The 27025-nt window shown below is 37.5% G+C and overlaps 1 protein-coding gene and 1 long non-coding RNA gene across 3 annotated transcripts in view; one reads left to right on the top strand and one right to left on the bottom strand.

Moving 5' to 3' along the window:
- Window positions 1–27025, top strand: part of Ca1 (carbonic anhydrase 1) — a 45844-nt gene that overhangs the window by 8056 nt on the left and 10763 nt on the right. For both annotated transcript variants that reach the window (XM_090338692.1, XM_090338690.1), the window contains exons 2-3: window positions 25306–25360; window positions 26388–26582. In XM_090338692.1, coding sequence (XP_090194818.1) covers window positions 25330–25360; window positions 26388–26582 — 226 coding nt within the window. In that variant the 5' untranslated portion in view covers window positions 25306–25329. The remainder of the gene's footprint in view (window positions 1–25305; window positions 25361–26387; window positions 26583–27025) is intronic.
- Window positions 94–4248, bottom strand: LOC150058956 (uncharacterized). Its single transcript, XR_016536574.1, has 3 exons — window positions 4171–4248; window positions 2976–3174; window positions 94–334 (listed from the first exon to the last, which is right to left on the bottom strand). It is a non-coding gene; the product is annotated as an uncharacterized LOC150058956 (long non-coding RNA).

Below are 27025 nucleotides of genomic sequence, written 5' to 3'. Positions count from 1 at the left end.
CTCTTTGCGTTCAGTGTTTTTCTGGTTTCATTTATTTTCTATTGTAGATAAGGTCATATTCTACAAGCAATGAAAATAAATGAGGGTGCGTAATATAAGTACATATATATATATATATGACGTAGTAATGCTTTCTATTTGTCAGAGGCTTTTGTTTTGCACAGCATACAAAATAGTATCACAGCATATGTCTCCTAACAGCCATATTAGGGGTGATCTCACCTTCTCTGAAATATGTATGGTTCGTATTTTTATCCCTGGGTCAGACAGCATTTATCTTCCAGCTTCCCTAGATGTCTTCTTTTACGCTTGTTTCTTTAAACCCCAGACATTGCTGACAAAGGAGGGAAGAAAAGAAATAACTTCACATTGTACATTAAGGACAACAGTCACAAAGATAACCCTATTGTTTCTATATCTAGTTTTATAAAGTAATAAAATAGTACTCAAAGATTTTCCAATGTCTATGCTGACATTATGTGTCAGTAGACTCATAGAAACTGAAGAAATAGTTCCTTTTCTCATGTAAGTTTTCAAATATAATTTTTAAAATTATATAATTATGACAAAATAATAAATATTCACTGAAGCCATCAATAACTCATATATGTGAATATACAGCATCTTCTTGATACATTTGTCCATTGAAGGGCATCTGGGCAGTTTCCATGCCTTGGTTACAATGAATACTGGAGCAATAAACATAGTTGCACAGGTGGCTTTACTATTTCCTGACTTACAATCTGCTGGCTAACCACCTAAGGGTGCTATCACTGATTCATAGGGTTGTTATATGCTTTCTCTAAACTGCTTTCTAAAGTGGTTGCAGCAGTTTACCTTCTCACTGACAATGTACTGAGATTCCTTCTCTAACACATCCATGCCAGTTTCTGTTGTTTCCATTCTTAATTGATGGCCATTTTAACTTGGGTTAAATGGGATCTCAGTGCTGCTGATTTGTATTTTCTGGCTATTTTTGCTTCTTCTGAGAAGCTTCTCTTTAGCTCCTTTCCCTACTTATTAAGTGAGGCATGTGCTAGAGGTGGTCAATGGAATTTTACTCATCTATCTGGAAGAAAGAAAAAACATCATTTGCAATGAAATGTTCAGACCTAGAAAAGACTATGTGAAATCAAGTAAGGCAGTCCCAGAAAATGCATGTGTTCTCTCATATATGAAAGTCAGATCTCATTCATAAATATCTATGTGAACATTTACATGGTCATATATACATGTTCACAAGGTAAGAACTGAAGCATGGTTTCATGTGGGGGGATGGTTAGTGGTATAACAACGCCATACAATCTAATAAAATGCAGACCAGGACGCTAAGACTGGCGGTGAAGGGATAGGTCTATAGGAAGTGAGCAGATGAATGCAGAGCAAAGGCTTGGGTAAAGCCATCATAATATTCAATGTATAACTGTGAAATGAAACTAAGAAAATTGAGAGGATGGGAGGAATAGGAAGAGATGAAGGTGAATGATGAAAAAAAAAATGTGACATTGATCAACATGCATTGTGCCCCTAACCTGGTGTGTTGAATGCTAACAGCTTTTTACAACTAAAAATTTTTTAAAAAGGATTAAAGAAATTACTCAGATGCAAATCAAGTAAAATTAGTAGTTTCTCCCATATCTCTTCCCATTTAGGGAAACTCATTGCCCACCTATTTATCTTTCTACTCTCATTCATTGAATGACCGGCCTTCATATGCAAAATAATAATAAGGATCATATTATGTTACTTCTCTGAAATTTGCCTTTTCCATTAAAAATATTATATAGTTCTGAGTATGAGTATTTCATATCGATATTTCATCTATTTTGCTTTGAATGTGTGCTTTACAAACATTGATACATCCTTCAACACATATTTTCAGTCACTCTTTTTCAGGTTTCTTTATAACATGGGCCTCCAAAAATGAGAGCTTGGCAAGCTATCATTTATAATTATCTCTGGGTGGGTGGGGGTGCCAATACTGAAGTTTGAACTCTAGACCTCCACTCTTGCTTGGCTCAATTCTCTTACTACTTGACCCCTCTACTTTCAGCTTTTTGCTGGTTAAATGAAGACAAGAGTTTCACAGAATTATCTGCCCAGGCTGGCTTTGAAAGTTGATCCTCCAAGTTCAGCCTCTTAAGTAGCTAGAATTATGAACACCCAGTTAATTTCTAATTTTAATAAGTTCTGCAAAGTAGTTGTTTGTACTAGTTTATACTTCATAAGCCATCAGTCTTTCAGTTTTGCTCCTCACATTGTTTCTTTGTTTCTTTGTTTCTTTTTTTTTTTTTTGCCAGTCCTGGGCTTGAGCTCAGGGCCTGAGCACTGTCCTTGGACTTTCTCAAGGCTAGAGCTCTACCACTTGAGCCTGAGCACCACTTCCGGCTTTTTTCTATGTATGTGGTACTGAGGAATCGAACCCGGGTCTTCATGCATGCTAGGCAAGCACTTTAACCACTAGGCCAAACTCCCGGCCAACTCCTCACATTGTTTTGCTTTGCATTTCCTGACACAGAAGTTGGAGGCAGCATTCTTTCTCATGCCATTATTGTTAGTGGTTTTGTAAGCTAAGAATCAAATTGGTTCCTTGGAAACAAAGGTGGTAATATGACCTCATGACATTTCTAGTGACAAAATAAGGGTGTGGTGGATTTTTCCCCTCCTTAAACTATATGGATTGACAGTAGTTCTGCATAAGAAGGAGCTTCTTATCTGGGGTTTTAGAGTTAACCTGTTAGAAGCAGGCTCCACCATTGAAAATGAAAAAGACAAATTTTCTCCACAGGCTAAGAAGGATCTACTGGGTTTAATTTGTTGTCCCCACTCAGGAAGCCAAGGTTCTGAGGTTTTCACTCCAGCTAAAATATCAAGAGTCAAGCCACCCAGCCAAGAGCCCTGTCTTCCATCTGAGCCTATAAACAAAAAGCCTACACCTGTCTGCTTCTAAAACTATATTTTGAAGGCTTGAAGACCTTGCTTATTCTACTGACTGAATCTTGCCAGAAGGGCATTGGCAAGGAAAGACGGTCATGGATGCTACAGAAGTGTCTTTCCCAATTCCTCTTGAGTTTTCTTCTTCTGTATATGCTTCTGATGCTCTTCATGCTTGTAGAGTCACTTCAGCTGGGCTCCATTACCGGCTCCCACCTGTCATCCTGGCCATTCAGGAGGCTGAGAACAGAGAATCATGGTTTGAAGCCAGGATGGATAGAGAAGTCTGTGTGACTGTTAGCTACAATTAACCAGCAAAAAGCCAGCTGAGGAGTCTTATGGCTCAAGTGGTATATGCCAGATTTGAATGAAAAAGGAGTTTAAGCACATTACTGGCACAAAAATAAATAAGCAAATGAAAAAAATCAGTTAATAGGAAAAAATCTTCCGGGTGCCAGTGGCTCGTACCTGTAATCCGAGCTACTCAGGAGGCTGAGATCTGAGGACTGAGGTTCAGTGCCATCTTGGGCATGACAGTCTGTGAGACTCTTACCTCCAATTAACCACCAGAAAACTGGAAGTGATACTGTGGCTCAAAGTGACAGAGCACTAGCCTTGAGCTGAAGAGCTCAGGAACAGTGCACAGGCCCAGAGTTCAAGCCCCACAGCCAATAAAAAAAAAGAGAGAGAGAGAGAGAGAGGAAAACAAAACAGCAACAACAAAATCTTTGGTAATGTTGACTTTTAAGTAATAGTAAAAGTGGAGCAACCATCTACAAACTAAATCTAGAACAAAGAAGTAAAATGTAGGGGCTGGGAGCATGGCCTCGAGTGCTTGCATAGCATGCACATAGTCCTGGGTTCGATTTTTTGGTACCAAATACACAGAAAAATTCAGAAGTGGTGCTGTGGCTCAAATGGCAGAGCACTAGCTTTGAGAAAGCCCAAGGACAGTGCCTAGGCCCTGATGTCAATCCCAAGGACTGGCGAAAAAAGTAAAATGTATAAAGCAATTTACCAATTCTTCCAAAGGCTTGTGTTAAAGTAAGGCCCTAAATTATGGGTACGTGCAGAACACTGCCACGGTAACATCAGATTCTGCTGCCCTGGGCTGCAATGTGAGAAATTCCTTTTACCATAATATTAGGGAGCCCATGTCCAGCCAAGCAGAGTTCACTTTCTTAAGTCACAGCAGTTTATCAGAGCAGGCAAAGTTTCAGAATCATTTAATCTCACCTTTCATCATCCATCATGGTAGAGCTAACGCTCTCTCCTTCCAGATTTATGGGCCTGTAATTTCTTCCTAATGTTTCTGGAACATAGAAAAATGATCTTTCTCATCATTGATGGCATATAGTCTACCAATATGATCTACCAATATGATCTTATAAGGTAATTCTAACTTTCCTGACCCTTTATAGCTGTGATGACCTCTCTGATCATCATCTGACCACCAGAGGCACTGTCTGCCCTATCCGACCACCGGCTCTCCTCTCCTCTGAGGTCTCTTGGTTTTTGGAGCTTCTCTCCTGCATCTCTTGGATGTTGGGGCAGGCAGAGTGCTGCCTCCAGGCTACACAGCAGCTGCTGCTGCCAATACTATGACCAGAAGCCAAGCACCTGCCCCTCACCCCAGCTCCTCTCTCTCCACATGCCCCTCAGTTGACATGGAGTATGTCTAATGCTTCGACTAATTTGATAGCCTCAGCTCTGTCACAGTTGGTCACCTATTAAAAATTGAAATATATTTATTCTCCAGTGAGAAGGTTTCAGTTTTCTGGTACTAAGATTAGACTAACTCTTAGGAAGGGATGGTATCTCTTGTTTGAAAATGATGTACTAAGATTCGGGCAAGTTTTCCAAAGATTACATTTCTCCATAGCTCTTACTTGAAAATACTATTATTCCACTTTGGGATCTTATCCTTGAGTGGGTTCTAAGGTTTTCTTCACATGACATGTCACTAATCTCCCATAGAAATAAATGAGCAAAACCAACTCATTTCATTATTAATTCTGATATTTAACAAATACTAATAGAGTATTTACTGAGAACAAAGATTCCTAAGACTGATAAGATTTACCCTCTGATTTGGACCCTGCCTGAGATATGAATCATTCCTTTGTGCAACGCGAACACATTGTATGTACGACCTGCCCATTAGCAGTAGCTCTTTCATTATCATCAGATCTGGTTACCACACTGGTTGTGTTCAAATGACCTTTATATAATAACCTAATAATACATCACAAGATATGTCATTCACCTCACTTTACCTCACCATAGCGTGTGTCATCTTACATCATCACACACAAAAATGGTTAAGTATAATATAAGATGATAAGTAAGATGCTTTGTGAGAGAGGAAAATTGCATTTTCACCATTCTTCTTATTATTATACATTATATTGTTTATGATTATTTGATTTCATCATTAATTATAATCTACCATGCCTCAGAAATTGACTTTATATACCTTAGCATACATAGTATGTGTGTATAGAAGAAGCATAGCATTCTGTAGCGTTTTGCCAAAACAGAAGTTTTGAGTTCTCCTTAATCATTTCTTCTCAGATCTCTTTTTTTTTTATTGTTGGGGTAATTTATAGAGGGATTAGTTACATTTGTCAGGTAGTAGGTGCATTACTTCTCACACATTGATACCGCTTCTCATGTTTTTGTCCCCATTTCCCTCCCTCCACCTCCTCCCAATCATCTTGTTTATCCCCTTCCCTTTCCTATTTCAAATAAACAAATAAACCTGTATAGTATATACTAGATAACAAAGTCAGATACAGTAACAACATGAGATTAACCATAAGGGCAATAAAAAGAGAGAAGAGAAATAACAGTACATTAAGAACAACAATCACACGGGATAAAGCTCTTATTTCCACATCCTGTATGACCAACCCAATGTCCATAGGTTTTGAGCTCTTGTAATCCTCTGCTAGGAGAGTGCTAGATGTGTACTAATTATTACAAATGAGGAAAACCATGGAGCCTATGTTCCTTTGAGTCTGGCTTCACGTAATATGATTTTTTTCCAAGCTTTCCATTTCCTTACGAATGGAGTGATGTCATTCTTTCTTATGACAGCATAGAATTCCGCTGTATGTAAGTACTACACCTTCTTGATCCAATCATATACTGAAGGGCATCTGAGTTGGTTCCATATCTTAACTATGGTAAATAATGCTGCAATGAACATCACTGAAGCAATGAACATCATTGCAGCATCTGTATTTTTTTCCATATATTTTTATTGTAATTAATAGAAGGGTTACATTACATTCGCCAGATGGAAGGTGCATTACTTCACATACATTGATACCCTTTCTCATGTCTTGGTCCCCATTTCCCTCCCCCACCCCCCTACCCTCATTTTGTTTTCCCCCCTTTCCTATCCAATTTCAAATAACCAAATACGCATATATCCAATATGTCAGATAAGAAAGTGAAATACTGTAACAATATGAGATAACCAAGGGACAGCAAAAGAGATGAGAGATAACAGTACATTAAGGAAAACAATCACTCATTATATGGCTTTTGTTTCTATATACTAGAGGTCCTTTCATTTAGCAGCATACTGTATGGCCTTATGTATCTAGGTTTTGCTCTATTACAAATCTCTGCTAGAAGAGTCCAAGGTTTCTACTTATTATGGCAAATGAGGGAAACCACTGAGTCTATGTTGCTTTGAGTCTGGCTTACTTCACTTAATATGATTTTTTTCTAAGTCTTTCCATTTCCTTACAAATGGGGAGATGTCGTTCTTTCTGACAGTAGCATAGAATTCCATTGTGTATAAATACCACATCTTGTTGGTCCACTCATCAACTGAAGGACATCTGGGTTGGTTCCATATCTTTGCTATGGTAAATAGTGCTGCAATGAACATCATTGTGCTAGTGGATTTAGTATGCCCTTGTTTCTGGATGATTGGGTAAATGCCAAGTAGTGGAATTGTTGGGTCATAGGGGAACTCTATGTAGTCTTTTGAGGAACTGCCATACTGCTTTCCATAGTGGTTGAATGAGTTTGCACTCCCACCAGCAGTGTAGCAGTGATCCCTCCTGGCCACATCCCCTCCAGCATCTGTTGTTATTAGTTTTCTTGATCCTGGCCATTCTAACTGGAGTGAGGTGGAATCTCAGAGTTGTTTTGATTTGCATTTCTTTTATGACCAGAGGTGTCGAGCATTTCTTCATGTGTCTATAGGCCATTCTTAATTCTTCTTCAGAGAAGACTTTCTTTAAGTCTTTGGCCCATCTTTTGGTGGGATGGTTGTTTCTTTGGAGATTAGTTTTGGAGTGATTCAATTTTTTGAGCTGTTGATATATTTTAGATATGAGGCCTTTGTCCGTTGTATGGTTGGTGAAGATCTTCTCCCATTCTGTAGGCTTCCTAATTAATTTACTAGCTATGTCCTTTGCCATACAGAAGCTCTGTATGGCACTCCCTTTTATTGACCAATTGTTTCTCTCAAAACAGCATTTGTTATCTGCCTAGAAATTAAAAAGAATCATGGATGACCAACCTAGCCACGTGGTTCTACAAAAGGCAAATAGTCAGAGAAGAAGATGATAGAAAACTAGATGGATTTAAACTATTAAACTTCCTGACAATAGTGATTTGATATGTGGAGTTTGTGAAAGGAAATATTTAGGACTTCCAGACTCCATATGTCCTCAGAAAATAAACAAGATTTCAGAACCATTTTTAAAATGTATACCATGAGAAGATGAAGGGGGAGGACAATTGTATATTATATTTAGGATGTACTAACATTGCTAGTTTGCTCATTAGTCCAATTTTTCTTTTTAAATTTTTGTATTGAGTACCTAGTAAATTTGGATTGTCTTGTACCTTGGGTAAAAAAACCCAATAGTGTCTTTAGCACATACATATGTGTACCTATTTTCAAGGGGATAACTGGTTTTTCTATTAAGATGACAAAGATCCAGTGATTGTGTCACATGGAAGAGTTGAGAAAAATAAAAGACTAAAAAAATCCTATTAAATTGTTTTTCATTCTGAAATATTTCTTAAGGAAGAGCTCTGGGTTTTATTCCCCAAAACTGGCTGACAAAGGATATAGGGGAACTTGAATGGTTCTTTCTGTATCTTTATCTCTTATTTTCCTTTTTAGTTCCTTCTTTTCAACAAATGCTACAATGAGGAACATAGTATGGGCAGCGCCCCAGCACACGTTCTCTATATTAGTCCAGTCCCAGGAATGCTATGCACAATACCAGGGAATGGATTCTGAGCTAGCTGCATTTATCCCAGAATTCAGTTCCCAAAGGACATATTTGTTCCATGGTAGCCAAACAATGCCACTAAGAGAGATATCCATGTTATCATGAGCAGTAGTTCAATTACTTTCTGTTAAAATCTCCAATAGCCTAGTAAGTTATCAACATGTGAAGTCCCATTGTGAGTGGCTTCTTTTGGATTTTTATACTGATGAAAACTAGTTTTTCTAGCTTCTGCTTCCTGTCTTTCTTCTAGCTCTAAACTAGAGCTAGTGGCTCAGTATCTTTCTTCTTTCAATATTTTCTGCCAATGAAAGTAAGGCAGCAATGGCATCACTTTCATTTAATTGAATCCTATTAATTTTATTTATATGTTAGCTAGCCAGGACTTTTCTATTTTTAAGTATCCCTGAGCCTCATCCACCAAATGAAGTCCCTGATTCATAGATCTGGCTGACAAAAGTAGATTCTCTTGGCATTGCAAACCACAGAACTTAATAGTTTGGGTAGTCCTTCAAGATGTTTCATGCACTCAGCAGCAAGTCCATTCATGTCCATTCATCTGACCTTCCTGTTATGGCCCTTCTTACCACAAAAGTCATTTCTGAAAGGCACTTTCCCCTCCATCCTGACTGCTTCTAACTGAAGTGGGGGGTGTGGTTTCCCTATCCTGAGTTATGAACTGTGTGGTCCCTTATCCAAGAGCAGAGCTTCAACATGACAAGTCTCTGTAGTTCCTTCAGTTCTCACTGCAGTCCAGGCATGTTACTGTACTTGGGGAAAGTGGTGTGTTCCTTCTGCGCTGTTGCAGGTGGTCACACTGGCCCCTCATGCAGCTTCACTATCACTGCTGAACTTACCAAATCCATCCCTAAAAACTATTTTTTTAAGTTTCTACCTGGCACAGATGTTCCTTTTAGAAAAAGAAAATCAGAACTTTTGGATCTAAGTAAAATCCTAACTTTCACTTCTCATTTTCTTTCCTTCTTCCTTTCCTCCCTCAAAGAGATCTTGAGTACTGAATTCAGTAGCTGCTTTTCCCCATGTAGATCATTCAGGTCCTCGCTGCACAGTATGGATCCGTTAGCTGTTCATCCATTGCTATGCATATTGTAAGCGTTACACAGTGGTGGTATACACTATGTATTATATTCCACTTTAACTATCTTGTTTAATTGTGTTCTCTATATTTATGTATGTCAGTTGATATCGTTCTGTTTATGCTCCATTATATGACATGGCCATCCCATTTTATTCCATTGGATGGTATTAAATTCTTTCCAGTTTCCAGATATTAACTGCTACAAATTGCTTTAAAATGTTCTTTTCCTTGTAAATTAATTGGGAGATGAGTAAGTAAGCACCCTAGAATCAAAAAATAGTGTTCATTTGAGATCACATTTAGTAAAAGTTGTTATGGAAGGTTGCTTCTTTGGTGATAGCATACAGAGGAGGTATGTTAACATGAAGATGAAATTACTGCCTGAAGGGCCAGGAGTGTGGCCTAATGGTAGAGTGCAGACTGGCTTCGATTCCTCAGTACCCCATACATAGAAAAAGTCAGAAGTGGTGCTGTGGCTCAAGTGGTAGAGCTCTAGCCTTGAGAGATCCCAGGGAGAGTGCTCAGGCCCTGAGTTCAAGCCCAGGACTGGCAAAAAAAAATACTTCCTGGAATATCCTTGGTTCCCATTCATTTTCTTCTGGATCTTACATCAGTTTTTCACTTCTTCTCTCAGATATATCATCAATACTCTAAATACAAACCCTTCTAATATTTTATCAGCAATATCCAGCTAGTAGAATTAGGCAGACCTTATTTAAAATACTGTTCTATTTCTGTGGAAGCTGGTCATCTGAACTCCATAGTCCTCATGCGTAAAGAATAAGATAATATGAACAGTTTTATCCTTTTACTGTTAGATTTAAAAGATAGCATCTGGGGCCTTACATAGCAAGCTAGACTCTTCCCATACTAAGCTGGGTTGTGACTCCTCTTGAATATGGGGAGAATCTGGGTTTCTCCTTCTGATATTTCTAGCATAATAATAACCAGCTGTTCAACTAGAACCTCTGGTGTCTAAAAATTGTTTTTGAAAAAAGGCAATGCAAATGAACACAGTCTGAGGATATAGCTGGTATTAGTCATGAGTATGGCTCATGGTCTTGACTACCTTTTTGCCTATTTAGTACAGATGTATTTCCCGAAGTGTTTGAGGACTGGAGAGGGCACAGTGCCCTTTGTTCCTGGCACAAGATAGCTTCCTTCTTCCCTCTATGGCTTGGATCCCTGGATAGTATTCTTCCCTTGCCTAAGTTCAAGGTCTGGTCCAAGCAGTCACCTAAGCCAGAACCCAACTAATCTCAGTATTAGATGGTTGAACAGTGGGGTAAGAGGGTCCTGAGTGGATGGTGTTCTAGACTAGCAGGACATGGGCAGAATAGGAGTCCTGAGTTCTGAGACACGCTGCACTCTGTGGCTATGAGGTGAGGCCAACACAAAGGCAAAGTCAGAGTCTAAACTGGAAGAGTACACCTGAGATGCAGAGAGCTAAGTTGTTCCACATGACACAAGATGGAACAGAGTTGAAGCATAGATGCATACGTTTGCTGTTTAAGGTAGCTGACTTCCAGAAAAGGCATGTTCACAAATGTCCACACAAATGTACATGGAGCATGCTCCTACATTTCCTGCTGAAGACAGGGAAGGATGTCTGTGAGTGCTGTTTATAATGTGTGTTCAGGAAAAAGTGTGCTTCCTTCCCTTCACATTTCCAGTGATGTTTAGTTCAAATTTTAGCCCCTCAAAAGCCACCAGGTCACTGAGGTCCAAACATTCTCCATCCATCTCCTAGAGCTATTCTGCATACTTAGGGTGATATCAATGGCACTAGGTGAGTAACTGTAAGTTATTAAAATCAGCCCACGGGGGCCAGGAGTTTAGCCCAATGGTAGAGTGCTTTCCTAGCATGCACGAAGACTCAGGTTCAATTCCTCTGTACCACATACATAGAAAAAAGCTGGAAGTGGTGCTGTGGTTCAAGTGGTAGAGCTCTAGTCTTGAGGAAAGCCCAAGGACAGTGCTCAAGCCCTAAGTTCAAGCCCCATGACTGACAGAAAAAAAATCAACCCACAGGTAATTTTAACAAATATAATTTGCCTGAAGCAGCACCCAACATTCATGGTATCACTTGTTCCTATGCAATTTATCATGAAGGAAAAGTTGTTCTTCGTTCACTGTAATATCTAAGATATTACAGTTCAAGTTCTTTACCAGTAGGCAGAGGCATTTTAATTCCACTGAATTTAATAGCAATTTTATAGAACTCCAAAGTCCATCCGTGTATCATGGATGGTCACATTCATTTAGCACAGCCTTATGAGTAATAGGGAATGCCCTGGTCCTTGTTACTAGGTTCTTTTCAGAGGTAGTGAAAAGAACCGGATTTTCCAGCTTGCTTTGGAAGAGGCAAGAAGGAAGGAGGTTGAAAGCTGATCATAAATCAGTGGCTTTAGTCAGGACACCTGCCCTGTCAGTCTTAGCTACATCCAAATGGAAAAATGGGTGATCTAGGATTACCGTAGTGCCATGCCAGTGGCCAAGGCACTAAAAGGTCACATCTATTATCGTTGGCATTTCTCTCTCTGCTGAGCTGTTTTTGAGTAGATGTCATACTTATCTCAGACAGAAGGCATGTCTACCATGCCAGCACATTGCTGTCAATATTGGATCTAATAAAAGATACTCTACCTTTCTTTTCTTCAAATTTCATTGTACCTAAGCTGGGGCCAAAAGATGATTCCTTTTTTCCTTACTACTCCAACATCACCTTTTAAGGATTGGATTTCTTAAGCAAAGCTTCAGCGGTCATTTCTTATTTCTAAGAGGGGGGACTCATTAAAAACAAAAACTATTAACCATTCAGCAGAGTAAGTGACACAGCTCCAATATCAAGAAGTGGTTTTATGAAAATAGTCAGTGCTTCCTTGGAAGAAACCATTGGCTTCCATGAGTAATAATCTTGATTACTAGCAATAAGAAATTGGGGAAAGGCTCAAAAAAAGTAAAAATAATTTTTAAAATAACGTAAGATAGAAAAGAGTGGCAACAGGCAGTGTTAGCTACAAGCAACCACACCGTAAAATTCTTTCGTGATGTCCAGCTTTACTGGAAGACTTAGGAGAACTCTTGGAGCCCTCCACAGTAGCAATCAAAGACCACATGGTAAAAATGTCAGAGGTGAACCTTGACTAGCTAGCACCCCTAGGAATTATCAACAGGACGCATCAAGAACTTTGCCAAAAATCCATCTTCAAGTCCAGATCAAGTCACTGCAGATAATGAGCCCTGTTTGTCATCAGAAGTTTGCTCTCCAAGTTTCATTCCAGCAGGAGAATTGTTCCTTATCAATCCATTGCATGCCATGGGGCTCCATTTTAAAAGCATTTTTGCCAGGAACTTGGTAGGTGTTTTTCCTGGAGTTCTTTCTCACTAGACTGGTTCCGGCTGCCTCTTGGGTGACAATGGAAAACAAAGGTGCCTGCCAATATGTCATTCCCTGGTTTCATAATCCTCAGGAAGTTGCACAAAGGTTATATGGACTGTTACCAACCGGTTAAAGGCACCGTCTTAAAGGAATTAGGATGATTACTGCAATATCCCAGCATTGCATTTTAAGGACCTTCCCACAGGCATGATAAACTCCATGTGAGAAGTCACAATAATTATCTGTTTTTTAAAATACTTTTTCACTTATAACCCTGGAGTTTTGAAACCCAATATCTTAAGCAACATTTGAGAACTATTACCTATGTGGCCTTATCAAAACTTTGATGTTCTAAGAAACCACACGAGAAAACCCTGTACACCTTTCTAGAGTAACTATTGGTAAAAGAAGAGTCACACTGTTTAAGAGCTCTTGAAAAGTAAATAAAATTCCTCACTTTCTTATACCTAAACATATCTTAGAATTCAACTGAAATATTTAGATAATTCATGCTTGAAACTGTTTGGAGAATAAAGAAGAAACAGAAACAAACTAAATTCCTCTTTTACTTTAAGAAATAAACTTTTACAAGTAATCTTTACATTATGAAGATAAGTTAAATGGGCATTTTCATTTAAACTTTCTATTTTGTCATTGGCTAAAAGACCAGAGAGAGACCTGAAATCTTACTATAGGAAAATACATAGTTGCTGGGGTTTTCCTTCCTCTCTGAGCAATAGAAGAGAGAAGATTCTATTCTAATTCTGTCGTGTGCATTGATCATTTATTCTAGGACTAGAAGAAATAAAGTAAATTTTGTGGAAATGTAAACATATGCATTCACCAGATAATTGGGATCAAAAAATTTAAATCATGCATTCTTTGGTTTACACACACACACACACACACACACACACACACACACACAGTATAGGAAAAGGGGTATGCTCCATAGTGATGCCTGACGTTGGATCCAGATCCAACATAAGTTTGCCATGGAGATGGGAAACCCTCCAGAATGGATTCGCTTCAGAGAGATGACCTTTATCTTGCTACTAGTACTGTGGCAAAAAAAATAAAAACAAGTTCTATGTACACATTTTTTACCCATTTTGGGTAACATATAATAACTCTATTATGTCTGCTCCAATAAATGAATTCTTCTATGATATTAAGTAGAAAGTAAGGGAATAAAAGCTGTGATTCGATAGCTTGATACATAGTTAAAAGATCTGATGTTCTAATTATGGTATTCACTTCCAACTTTGGACAAACATCCTTACTTTTGAATTATGAAAGCTTCCTTCTTCATTTTGAATTAATGATACTGGTATTTGTTCAACCCAACTCACAGACTTCTTAAAATTTACCAGTAATATCAAGAAAGTAAAAGCATCCATTCTAAAGGCCTGTATAGGAGAAAGTTTTTCTTTCTTGAGTAGCACTCATAATTATTCCATTTATTTTTACATACCGCTTAGAGAGAAAGCCCATAGTTTCACAGCTTATTAGTCAACATGCTTCGACAACCTATCATGGAGGCTCTTGCATAGCTCCGTTATTATATAACAACACATTGTTGTTAGCACTGCCATTCTACTCAGCCATTCTGCTGCAGTTTTGCGTGTGTGTTGTGGGGGGAAGTCATTGGGTGCTGTCCCTGAGCTCTTCAGCTCAAGGATACCACATTACCCCTGAGCCTGAGCATTGTCCCAGGTGGGAAAAAGGAATTATTTCTTATTGTGCATCAGCTATACACCTTTATCTCTTGTACTCACTTAAACTCGCACACACACACACACACACACACACACACACACACACACACACAATTTTAAGCTAATTACTAACTCAGGTTCACAAAAAACTAAACTGTAAAACTCAGAGACAGATAATTTTGTAGTCATTGCTAACACCTGAAAGCAGCTGTGAAGCAAAAGAATGTCACAGAGATCAAATGAAAATATTGTAGACATTACTTTACCTCATTGTGTGCCTCACTGACTCTTAAGATTAATAAAGAGAATCAGCATTATATACTTCTGTGTAGAAGCTCTTTCAATAATTAAGGATTCTGACTACCACTGGTTCAAATGATTTATCTGCCACTTGTTTTGCTCGACTTACTAGAAGGATCAGGAGAGAGTAAACTAAAATGACAATGTCCTGCATGCACAATGGGTATTTTACTACCTGGTTACACTTGGTCATTACACCTGTCTTAGTTTTGGGTCTGAGGTAAGCATTTCATTAAAAACAAAAACAAAACCTTGAGCTATCCTAGCAGAGATTTGCAATAAAGCAAAACCTAGATACATAAGGCCATACAGTATGACACTAAATGAAAGGACCTCCAGGATATAGAAACAAAAGGCATATAATGAGTGATTGTTGTCCTTAATGTACTATGTTATCGCTCATCTCTTTTGCTGTCCCTTGGTTATCTCATATTGTTACCGTATTTCACTTTCTTATCCGACATATTGGATATATGCATATTTGGTTATTTGAAATTGGATAGGAAAGGGGGGAAAACAAAATGAGGGTAGGGGGGTGGGGGAGGGAAATGGGGACCAAGGCATGAGAAAGGATATCAATGTATGTGAAGTAGTGCACCTTCTATCTGGCGAATATAATGTAACCCTTCTATTAATTACAATAAAAATATTTTAAAAAACCACTATAGAGCAAAATACCATTTGAACTTAGTGTGCTCATTCATTGGCTAAAAGGGCACTGAAAAATTAATGATGAACAATAATTTCACCTGGAGTAAGATACTAGTAAAGAAAATATTAAGGATTTAAGAAACTTGAGGAAGCCAAGTGCCCGCAGCTCACGCCTGAAATCCTAGCTATTCAGAAGCCTGAGATCTGAGGATCAAGGTTTAAAGCCAGCCCAGGTACTAAAGACCATAAGACTCTTATGTCCAATTAACCACTAGAGAACTGGAAATGGTGCTTTGGCTCAAGTAGTAGAGCACTAGCCTTGAGCTGAGGAGCTCAATGACAACATTCAGGCCCAGAGTTCAAGCCCCTATGACCGTCAAAAAAGATAAAAGGTAAGAAAAGAAAAGAAAGAAACTTTACCAATAGACTTTGCAAAACACTCAATATCATCTAAAGTGACATTCGACATGAATATTAAATCAATATATTTCCTAAAGGAGAAAGTATGCCAGGCAGATATTCAAAAAGGTTTTTTTAAGAATCCACTGTGAATATTTGCCAAAAAATTATACATTCCCAGAATTCACACAAAGAGATTTTAAGTTGGTGAATAAATAGTAGTTCAATATGATAATATATTGTTCATATAACTAATATTTCATAAGAGTGCTAACAAGACCCTTTAGAGATAGGTTTTGGTAATTGCAGCAATATCAACAAAAGGTTTGTTTTTCACCCCAGGAATTTTAGAAATAATTGTGCAGTCATAAAATTAGTGACATCTTGAGTTCCCTGTAGATACTGGATATTAAGCATTTGTCAGATGTATTGTTGGTGAATATCTTTTCCCAGTTGGTTGGCTGTCTCTCTACTTTTGCGACTTTGTTTTTATCTATACAGAAACTTTTTATTTTTAGGTAGTCCCATTTATTGAGTCTCTCTCCAATCTGTTGTGACTCTGGGATTCTGTTCAGGAATCTTTTGCCTGTGCCTATGAGTTCCAGTGTCTCTCCTACTTTATCATGTAGCAGTTTCACGGTTTCCGGTCTGATGTTGAGGTCTTTGATCCATTTTGAGTTAATGCTTGTGCATGGCGAAAGGCTAGGGTCAATTTTTAGTTTTCTGCATGTGGTGCATTGCCAGCACCAATAATTGAATAGGCTGTATTTGTTCCACTGTATATCTTTGGCTCCTTTGTCAAATACAAGTTGACTATGTGGTTCTATTTCTGTTCCACTGATCTTCTGGTCTGTTTTTGTGCCAATACCAAGCAGTTTTTGTTATTATGGCTCTATAGTAGAGTTTGAAGTCTGGTATTGTAATACCACCAGCATTGCTCTTTTTGCCTAAAATTGTTTTGGCTATTCTAGGTCTTTTCTTGTTCCATATGAATCTTTGGATTATATCTTCTATTTCCGTAAAGAATGTCTTCAGGATTTTGATGGGGATTGCATTGAATTTGTATATCAATTTTGGTAGTATAGCCATTTTCACTATGTTGGTTCTCCCTAGCCATGAGCATGGGATGTCTTTCCATTTCCTAGTGTCCTCTTTAATTTCTTTCGTTAGGCTTTTATAGTTTTCATTGAATAATTCCTTTACATCTTTGGTTAAGTATATTCTCTTGGGGCTATTGTGAATGGGATCATTTTCTTCATTTGGCCTTCTGTTTGTGTATTTTTGGTGTACAAGAAGGCTACTGACTTCTGAAGGTTATCCAGTATCTACAGGGAACTCAAGAAACTAATCCTCCCAAAACCCAATAAACCATTCACTAAATGGGCAAGGGAACTAAAGAGAGACTTATCAGAAGAAGAGATTAAAATGGCAGAAAAGCAGATGAGAAAATGTTCATCATCTATGGTCATAAAGGAAATGCAAATTAAAACAACCCTAAGATACCACCTTACCCCAACAAGAATGGCCAAGATTTTGAACTCAGACAATTACAGTTGCTGGCGGGGTTGTGGAGAAAAAGGAACCCTACACTGTTGGTGGGAATGTAGCCTAGTTCAGCCACTCTGGAGAGCAGTGTAGAGGTTTCTTAAAGAACTGAAAATAGACCTTCCCTATAATCCCGCCATACCACTTCTGGGCATCTATCCTGAACATCATGACCCAGGATATTATAAGGACACCTGCCCCGCTATGTTCATCTCTGCACTATTCACAATAGCCAGGTGATGGAAACAATCCAGATGCCCTACTGCAGATGAATGGATACAGAAAATGTGATATATATATATATATATATATATATATATATATATATACAATGGAATTCTACATAGCCAACAGACAAGATAAAATAATGGCATTCGTAGGGAAGTGGATGAATCTAGAGTGAATCATGTTGAGTGAGACAAGTCAAGACCTAAGGATCAAAACGCGCATGGTATCCTTAATATGTGGCTATTAAATCCAAAGAGTACAAGAGCGAGGACTCAATAACTGCATACCCAAAGCTATGGACATGGTAATGGAAATATAAACATAACTATATAGACATAAAAACCTATGACTCTATAGACATAATGTTTTACTTCATAAATTAATATGTTTCTATGACATACAAACCCTTAGCCTAATTGTGATTAAGTTCTAAATACTAAGTCCCAGTGATTGTAAATAGGGATTCCCTCCTTGAACATTTGTTTGTTACTCTTGTCATTTAAAATATAATGTAAAAACCAACATTAATAAATTCTTTAATAAAAAATTAGTGACATCAAGAACAGTAATTGAAAATGATTTTGTATCATTTGCAAAGAAATGGAAGGACCTGAAAAAAAATTCATGTTATGTAACGTAAGTCAGGCTCAGGGAAACAAAGAATAAATGTTTTCTCTCATATGTAGAAGTTAGAATTAATCTATAAATCTATATCTAGGGATGGTATCCAAGTGCCCGTAAGTCTATTAATCAAAATACAGGGGAGAGTGCAAATGATATAATTCCTTTAAAAGGCTAACAGTCCAATAAAATCAGTATCTGAAATGTGGTATTGGAAAACAGGGAATGAGGTCAAGAAGAGAGGTGTAGACCAATGAAGAGTGGAAGGAGGAGAAATACAGTAATAAAATTCAGTGTATATTTTACAAAACTTAAGAAAATTGAGGAGAAGGGTAGATGGGAGAGATGGGGGAGAATGATGAAAGGGTGATACTGATCAAGATGCATTGTATTCATAAGCTGTGGTATTAAATGGCAGTGCCTTTGTACAGCCACTTAAAGTTCATTTAAAATAATAAAAAATAGGGGCCAGGAGTTTGGCCTAGTGGTAGAGTGCTTGCCTAGCATGCACAAAGACCCGGGTTCAATTCCTCGGTACCACATACATAGAAAAAAGCCAGAAATGGTGCTGAGGCTCAAGTAGTAGAGCTCTAACCTTGAGAAAGTCCAAGGACAGTGCTCAGGCCCTGAGCTCAAGCCCATGACTGGCAAAAAATAATAATAATAATAAAGAATATTGGGTTGAGAAAGAATATACTCACTTACAAATTTAGTTTTAAAACCTGTGTTTAGTAAAAGTATTTAGGAGTTAACAAAGGCATTGAGGAGTCCTAACATAATTATAGACAGGCACTCAAACCAGGTAAGTGAAAAATGCTGTGACAAAATCACTGCTATGACAAAATCACTGCTATGACAAAATCACTGCTATAACTAACGTTCACCTCCCCTGATATTTACACTCTCATAGTTTCGTGAAGGATTTTATTTAACCTGTGACACACAGATGCTTGTTATGCAATTGTTTAAATTTCAGGCTGCATGCAATCACTGGAGTTACTTTGTTTTAGATAGTCATCTATTTGCCTAAAAGTTAAATGACAAACTCTTTTCTTAGAATTTAATTACTTAAACTTGTATACCATTTTATGGCTGATGTTTTCTTCTTAAGTGAAAAGCGTTGTTGACTAGTGTCAACATCAGTGCCCCAACCAAAGAAGTTACACAAGGCAAGATACAAATAAGACTTCTCAGTTTTAAAGCTAAAGATAGAACTACTACAGTAAACCACCAGGGAGACCACTCATGCAGTGCAAGAGATTCCTGTTACTTACAAGTTCATAAAATATGCTCCGTGTCCAGTATAATTTCCTAAATGGCAATTTCAATAAACACAGTAGTTTGATTTGTTTGTCTGGGTTTGTTTTTTCTTTTTTTTTTAATCAGTCTTGGAGCTTGAACTCAGGGCCTGGGCACTGTCCTTGAACTTTTTCCAGAGTAGCACTCTACCAGTTGAGCCACAGCACCACTTCCAGCTTTTTCTGTGTATGTAGTACAGAGGAATCAAACCCTGGGCTTCATGCATGCTAAGCAAACTCTCTACCACTAGGTAACACTTCTGGCCCCTCAACTAAATATTTTTAAAACATAAAGCTTTCAGGAGTGAGAGATGTTAAGACACCACAAGTGTCTCTATCCTGTGGATTAAAGTAGTTCTCCACTTTTATATTTATTTGCTTAGTTGTTTTCTGTATACAGATGATTTGATTAAAAATATTCATCTCCATATTTGAAAACTTCTTTTAAAAGTTAAATGTGCCAAGATAAAAAGAAAACAAAGTTTTATTAAAATACAGTGACAAGATTTTTAACTTACAGGCTTAAAAGTGTGCATGTCAAAACTTCAAATCATCTTTGAAGAGTTCCATTTAGACATTGATAAAGTTTCTTAAATTCTGACACTTAGAAGGAACAAGCTTCTCCCTCTCCCAGCTGTGAGTGACAGACACAGTTGGTCCTGCAGCCTCCCATGAATAGAACTGGGAGGGGAAAGTGTCTTTATCCTTAAGCCAAAGGAGATCATGAGTTTGCCTCCAGCAAAGCTCATTAGACTGTCTCACACCCCTGAGTTTAGCACAGTGACTTTGATTAGACACCTTTCCTGCTAAGTATTCTGCCCTTCTAGGTCTTTATAAAGATGAAATAGTTGAGGTTTAAAAAAAAGGATCATTTAGGGCCGGGAGTCTGGCCTAGTGGTTAAAGTGCTTGCCTACCATGCACGAAGACCCGGGTTCGATTCCTTGGTACCACATACTTAAAGAAAAAGCCAGAAGTGGTTCTGAGGCTCAAGTGGTAGAGCTCTAGCCTTGAGAAAAGTCCAAGGACAGTGCTCAGGCCCTGAGCTTAAGCCCAGGACTGGCAAAAAAAATAAAAACAAAAACAAAAAAAAACAAAAAAAAAGAAAAAAGGATCATTTAGTAGTTCTCACCATGATTTTATTGAGTACCACTGATTTCCAGGCTAGTCACAACTGAAGGAAGTACAGTAGTGAAAAAGTGATAAAGCCCATGTCACCACAGAGTGCCATCTTAGAGAAAGTTACAGACATTCAATAAGAAAACCAATAAAATATAGACTGTGTATACCTTCTTCAAAGAATATGAGAGTAGAAGCGTTTTGGACATTAGATTTCTTTTTAAATTTGTGATATTTATGTATTATCAGTTGAATATGGCTAATGTGAAAATATATAATCCAAAGTATTTGACAATCTGGAATCTTAAAGTAAATACTGTAACCTCAGACTGCACACAAAATAATTTAAGAATGCGACAAATGTCATGAGAGAAGTAAAACAGAATGAAAGAATAGAGTGATTGTGAAGGAGAGTGCGTTGGGTTTGGAAGTCAGGAAAGCCAGCTCTGAGGAAGCAATAGATGAGACTGTGCACAGATATGGGATAATCCAGATAGCAGGACATTCAGAACAAAAGTCCTAAAATGGAAACAAGCTTGGTATGGGTGAAACAGAGATACATATCCCCTGGAAAAAATAAAGTCAGTGGCTCATCTTGGTTGTGTGAAGAGAAAGATAAACATAGGAAGTAGTAAAGGTAAAAATCTAGATAAATCATCCTGCTATTTAAATTAATTACAATTTCTACTTACCTTGGAATAGAAATGATCAGGCCATTGCTACTACACTGTTGGTGAGAGTGTAAACTCATTCAACCACTATGGAAATGATTATGGTGCTTCCTCAAAAGACTAAACAGAGCTCCCCTATGACCCAGCAATTCCACTCCTGGGTATTTACCCAAATATCCAGAAACAAGGACATGCTAACACCACTAACACAACAATGTCCATATCAGCACTACTTACCATAGCAAAGATATGGAACAAACCCAGATGCCCCTCAGTTGATGACTGGATCAAGAACATGTGGTACTTATACACAATGGAATTCTATGCTGCCATCAGAAAGAATATCACGCTGTTTGCAAGGAAATGGAAAGACTTGGAAAAAAATCATATTTAGTGAAGTAAGCCAGACCCAAAGGCACATAGCTCAATGATTTCCCTCATATGTAATAACTAGTATACACCTTGGACTCTCCTAGCAGAGGATTACAATAGCTCAAAACTCACATACATAAGGTCATATAGGATGAGACCAAATGAAAGCATCTCTAGGATATGGAAACAAGAACTTTACCTTGTGTGGTTGTTGTTCTTAGTATGCTATGTTATTTCTCTTCTCCTTTGTTGCCCTTTGGTTAATTGTTACTGTATCTGACTTTGTTGCCTGGTGTATTTTATATACCTTTATTTGTTTATTGGAAATAAGAAAGGAAAGGGGGGAAAACAAGATGATTTGGAGGTGATGGGAGGAGGGAAATGAGAAGGGGTATCAATTTGTGAGAAGTAATGCACCTACTATCTGGCGAATAAAACTGAAAACCCTCTATACATTACCTCTACAATAAAAAATAAAATGAAAAAAAAAAGATGATCAGGCCAAAGTCATTGTTTTCTGTGACCCAAAATAAGGCTTATTTTGCCCCTACCAAATAACATGATTTCCAGAAGGGCATGAAACTTAAGGAACAATGTGAATGAATGCCAAATTTAACATAAAAATGATACATTGATTATGTGTGTTTCCTCATCATAGGAAAAATGTGTAATTATTTGAACGCCTGCTGGCCTCCCAGAGATTTGTGGACTAAAGTTTGGTCCTCAGAATAGCATTATTGTGGGATGCTGTGGATCTTAGGACTTCTGAAAAGTCCTTAGGTCACTGAGAGAGTTCTTGAAGGAGACTTTAAGATCCTGATGGCTCAGGCTTGTGTTCCTTCTGACCCTTCTGGTTCGCTCTGCAGCATACTCCCGTAAGGCTGTGCTGCCTCACCAGAGGCCTAAAGGAAGTGCCACTTGCTCTCAGACTAGAATCTTTAGAGGTATGAATCAAACCCTTTTCTTTATGAGTTAATTATGTCTGTTAGTTTCTAAGGCAGAGATTCAATCTGAATTCCAGGTAATTTGCTTATCCTTGCGATCTCTAAACATTGTAGAACAGCAAATAACAATTTGAATGAGGACCTGCTAAGGTCTGTATTGTATTTTCCAGTGACATTTAGCAGAACTCTACCATAAGCAGGCATGACAGCACTCTTCATATATTTTATTCCTCTCTCTATCAAACAATGACTTTAACTGAAATTTTAAATTTGAAATTCACTATAATTTATTTGCCTCTATTTGTGGTTTAATTATGTTAAATTAAACATACAAGTCAGAGGAAAACATTCACCTAAAGGACAAGAAAAAAATTAAATAGATGTATAAAAGCTCCTAAATATCTTTGGCCCTGTGTTTTACTAGCATTGATTAGTTATACAAGATTTTGATTTGATATGCCCATATATGCAATGTACCCCCTCCATCACTCTCCCTCCTCTTCACCCCTTGCCATCTCAGCAAGTTTCATTGTTCCATTTTCACTCATGTAATAAAATATTTGGACCTTCCTTCCCTCTACTCACAATGTCCCCTCTCACGGGTAACACATCTGGGACAGGGCCTGTTTTACATTTCCATCATTCTTTGTGTGTGTGTGTGTGTGTGTGTGTGTGTGTGTGTGTGTGTGTATACCAGCTGTTCAAAAGAGATTCATCATTGCCCTTCAATATATTTTAGAAGTACACTTTTAAAATATGATAAGGCAGAAAAGAGATTGGGTTTTTCAATGTCCATTTTTGGACAACAAAAAATTCTTCAACTAAAACTAACTGATGTTACCCAAATAAAATGTAATATGATGTTAACTAATTAACTAATTTTAAACTAATGTAGGTAATGAAAATAGAGGGGATACTGTGATATAATAGAAAAGATGCAGACCTGAGTTTTAAAGATGACTGGAAATGAATTTAACTTCTTATTTTGCTTCTTGAATGTTCTAAGCTTCGATTACCATCTTTTTAAAAAGGAGATAAGGAGGTGCTGGTGGCTCAGGCCTGCAATCCTAGCTGTGCAGGAAGCTGAGATCTGAGGATCACAGCTCAAAGCCAGCCCAGGCAAGAAAGTCCATGAGACTCTCATTCCAGTTAACTACCAAAAACTGGAAGTATAAATGTGGATCAAGCGGTAGGGTGCTATCTTTGAACAAAAAATCTCAGGACAGCACTTGAGGCCCTTGTTCAAGCCCCAGCACTGGTACAAGAAATAAACAGGGGAGGTGACACTAACCTCACTCTTAGATATGCTGTGAATATGGAATCACAGCTTTACAAAAATCACTAGAAAATGGTGGGAGGCATAGTGTTTACTAGCTGTCATTGGAGCATTATATACTATAAAAATAATTCTATGTAAAATGGAAATTTTAGCATATTCAATACTTCTTACTCTTATCAATGTTTATCAAAATTGTTTGTACACTTTTGCCTCACTTTTTGAAAACTACAGATTCCTTCATCAGCCTAGTAGATTCTGATCAATCTTCAAGTGCATTTGGGTTGCCTTAGAACTGTCTAAGGGAAAACAAGATTTCCTCCAGATATGTATGTGTTAGGTGGCTTAAGATATAATCTGAGTAGAGGAACAGATGGAACATCCGGTTTCAGTGTGAAAGTAATTTAAACATTTCATCCTTAAAAGAGTACACTGTGAGAAGTGTGTAGGTGAAAGTGAAATGAATGCATATTTCTTGGTTTTGGCATTGATAGTAAGCTGAAAGAGGCAGTTTGTAAGCCAAAAAATGAAGAGTAAAGGTAAATGAAAATAGCATTGGGTTTAAATTATAGGGTACCTATTGTATTTTACATCCCCTCTCTAATGCTCTTCTTGTGGGATTACTCAATTATACCCATGGTACACAATAAAATAAGGGGTCATGATAGTTCAGAGTAAAAGGCATTTAGTACCTAAAACTTTAAATGAATAACCATCCCATATAACTATTAAAACATTCATGTGATGACTCATCCTGTAATAATGTAATGCAAAGAGGTTGTCTTTCCCCAAATATGTTGATTAATATAGGTGTTTAAAGTTGAAAGAGACTGATTGAAGGCATACATAATTACATTTAGATAGAAAGAATAAATTGAAGACTTCTATTATACACCAATGATGAGTTATTTTATTATCAAAAAATATAGAGTGTAAACCTTACCCTTATGTGTATAAAACATACTCCTTATGAATAATGTTATGAACAACTACTAATTTTATTACCTGATTCTAAATTAACATAATGCTAGCCCAGATCAGCCTGTAATTATGCATATTAACATTCTTATTAAGTTATTAGTAAGATGTACCATGTAACATGCTAGTAGCATGTAAGTACCTGATAAAGTAATGACTGGAAATCTTAATGCATAAAATATTTTTAATTTAGGAAGTCTAAAGAATTGTAGACAATAAATATTCAGCCATATTTCCTATTGACATAAAAGAAACAGGAATTGGTTCAATAAAAATCTATGGTTTTGATATTTATCTTTCATAATATAGTGAAATAAAATAATTCCAGCTGACATAATCCTGTAGACATTTTATAGCACCTTTTATTTAGATATGTATACTTCCTGATAAGCACATGATTAAACAGTGATCTACTAAGGAGAGAAGTTCCTATAAAAACCCCAAGTGATAGGTATCTCCTGCATACACCATTGCAGGGAGTTATTCCAGGTATTATCTTTGCTTTCAGGAAAAGAAAACTAACAAGAAGATCATGGCAGACTGGGGATATGATGCCGAAAATGGTAAGAGTACTTCACTTTTTCCTTTTTTATTTTTCTGCTCTTTTCTTTTTCTTTTTTTTTTTTTTTTTTTTTTTGCCAGTCCTGGGGCTTGAATTCAGGGCCTGTGCACTGTCGATGGGCTTTCTCTAGGTTAGAACTCTAACCACTTGGGCCACAGCATTACTTTCGGCTTTTTCTGCTTATGTGGTAGGAAGAAATTGAACCTTGGGACTCCATACATGGTAGGCAAACATTCTACCACTAGGATAAGCTCCTGGCCCCACTTTTTCTTTTTTTAATAAAAGAAGTATTAAGCATTTAACATAACTGAATAGTCAGAGGTACATGGTTTGATTTTCCAGTTCTCGATGATCTTTGGGGTAAAGGTATCTACAAAATGTGTTTGACATGGATATATTAGAAATCTCTTGCTCAAAAGTAAAATAGGCTGTGCATATACATTTATATTTCTAGTGTTGACAACATTGTTAGGTTGAAAAAGGTCTAGAGATATTTCATTATGGTAAACAGGATGCTATTTAACACATCTAAATAAATCTTTTCATAAAGTTTTTAGATTGTGTTTTATTGTAAAGGTGATGTAAGGTAATGAGTGCTAGCAGAGGATCACAATAGCTCAATGGCTATGAACATATAACCATAGAAAATGATGCTAATCAAAAGGAACCCCAAGATATGGAAACAAGAGGTTTTTGTGATTGTTGTTGTTGATGATGATGTTGTTGTTGTTAATGAACCATATGACATTCATTCTTTGATTTTTCCTTGGTTTATCCCCTGTAATCACTGTTTTTGATGCTGATTTGGAGAAGGGAAAGCGAATAACAAAATGGTAAAACAAGGACGAAGAGGGAGCTATTGCATTAGGAATACTCACAAGACACTAGGTTGGAAATGAACTTTACAAGTGTTGGGGTGGGGAGGAATGGAGGAGGGACAGTGGGAGAAAAATGAGGGAAAGGGTAACCATGTCAGACAAGAAATGTACTCTATAAAGTCTTAATGGGATGCATGTTTGTCCTGGTAGGTCCCGAACAATGGAGCAAGACATATCCCATTGCCAATGGAAATAAACAATCTCCTATTGATATCAAAACTAGTGAAGTCAAGCATGACACTTCTCTGAAACCTCTCAGTGTCTCCTACAATCCAGCCAATGCCAAATATATCATCAATGTGGGACATTCCTTCCATGTAATTTTTGAGGAGAATACCCAGTCAGGTAAGCCTAGAGACTATTCTGTTCTGCATTTTCTTAGACTCTACCAAGAAAATGAAAACAAAAGCACTTAAGAAATACCAGTACTCATGCTTTGTGTATGCAAAGACCATTGTTGGAATCTCGAAAGCATTTTAGGATTCTAAAAAATTGCCTACACTGTAGAGATGGTTTTGGAAACCCCCTAGCTGTGTCTTCCTTCATTTCTTCTCCTTCCTCATGTCCCATCTCATCTGGTCATTTCACCATCTTCACACTTAATTCTTTCTCTCATTCTTTTACACAAACTCTCTCTGTAGGGAGTATTTCTCCACAAAGCTCTGTGGAACACATTATTACAAATACTAAAAGAGAAAAAAGGAAATATATTCTAATCAGAATAAGGGTGAATGAGGATAGTGGGGAACAGAAAACAGGGCGGCTGAATTATTCTCAGATCTTACAAT

The sequence above is a fragment of the Megascapheus bottae genome, chromosome 9 (assembly GCF_031878675.1).
Source record: "Megascapheus bottae isolate mThoBot1 chromosome 9, mThoBot2.hap1, whole genome shotgun sequence".
Classification (NCBI taxonomy): domain Eukaryota; kingdom Metazoa; phylum Chordata; class Mammalia; order Rodentia; family Geomyidae; genus Megascapheus; species Megascapheus bottae.
This window is presented reverse-complemented; position numbering and strand designations above follow the sequence as displayed.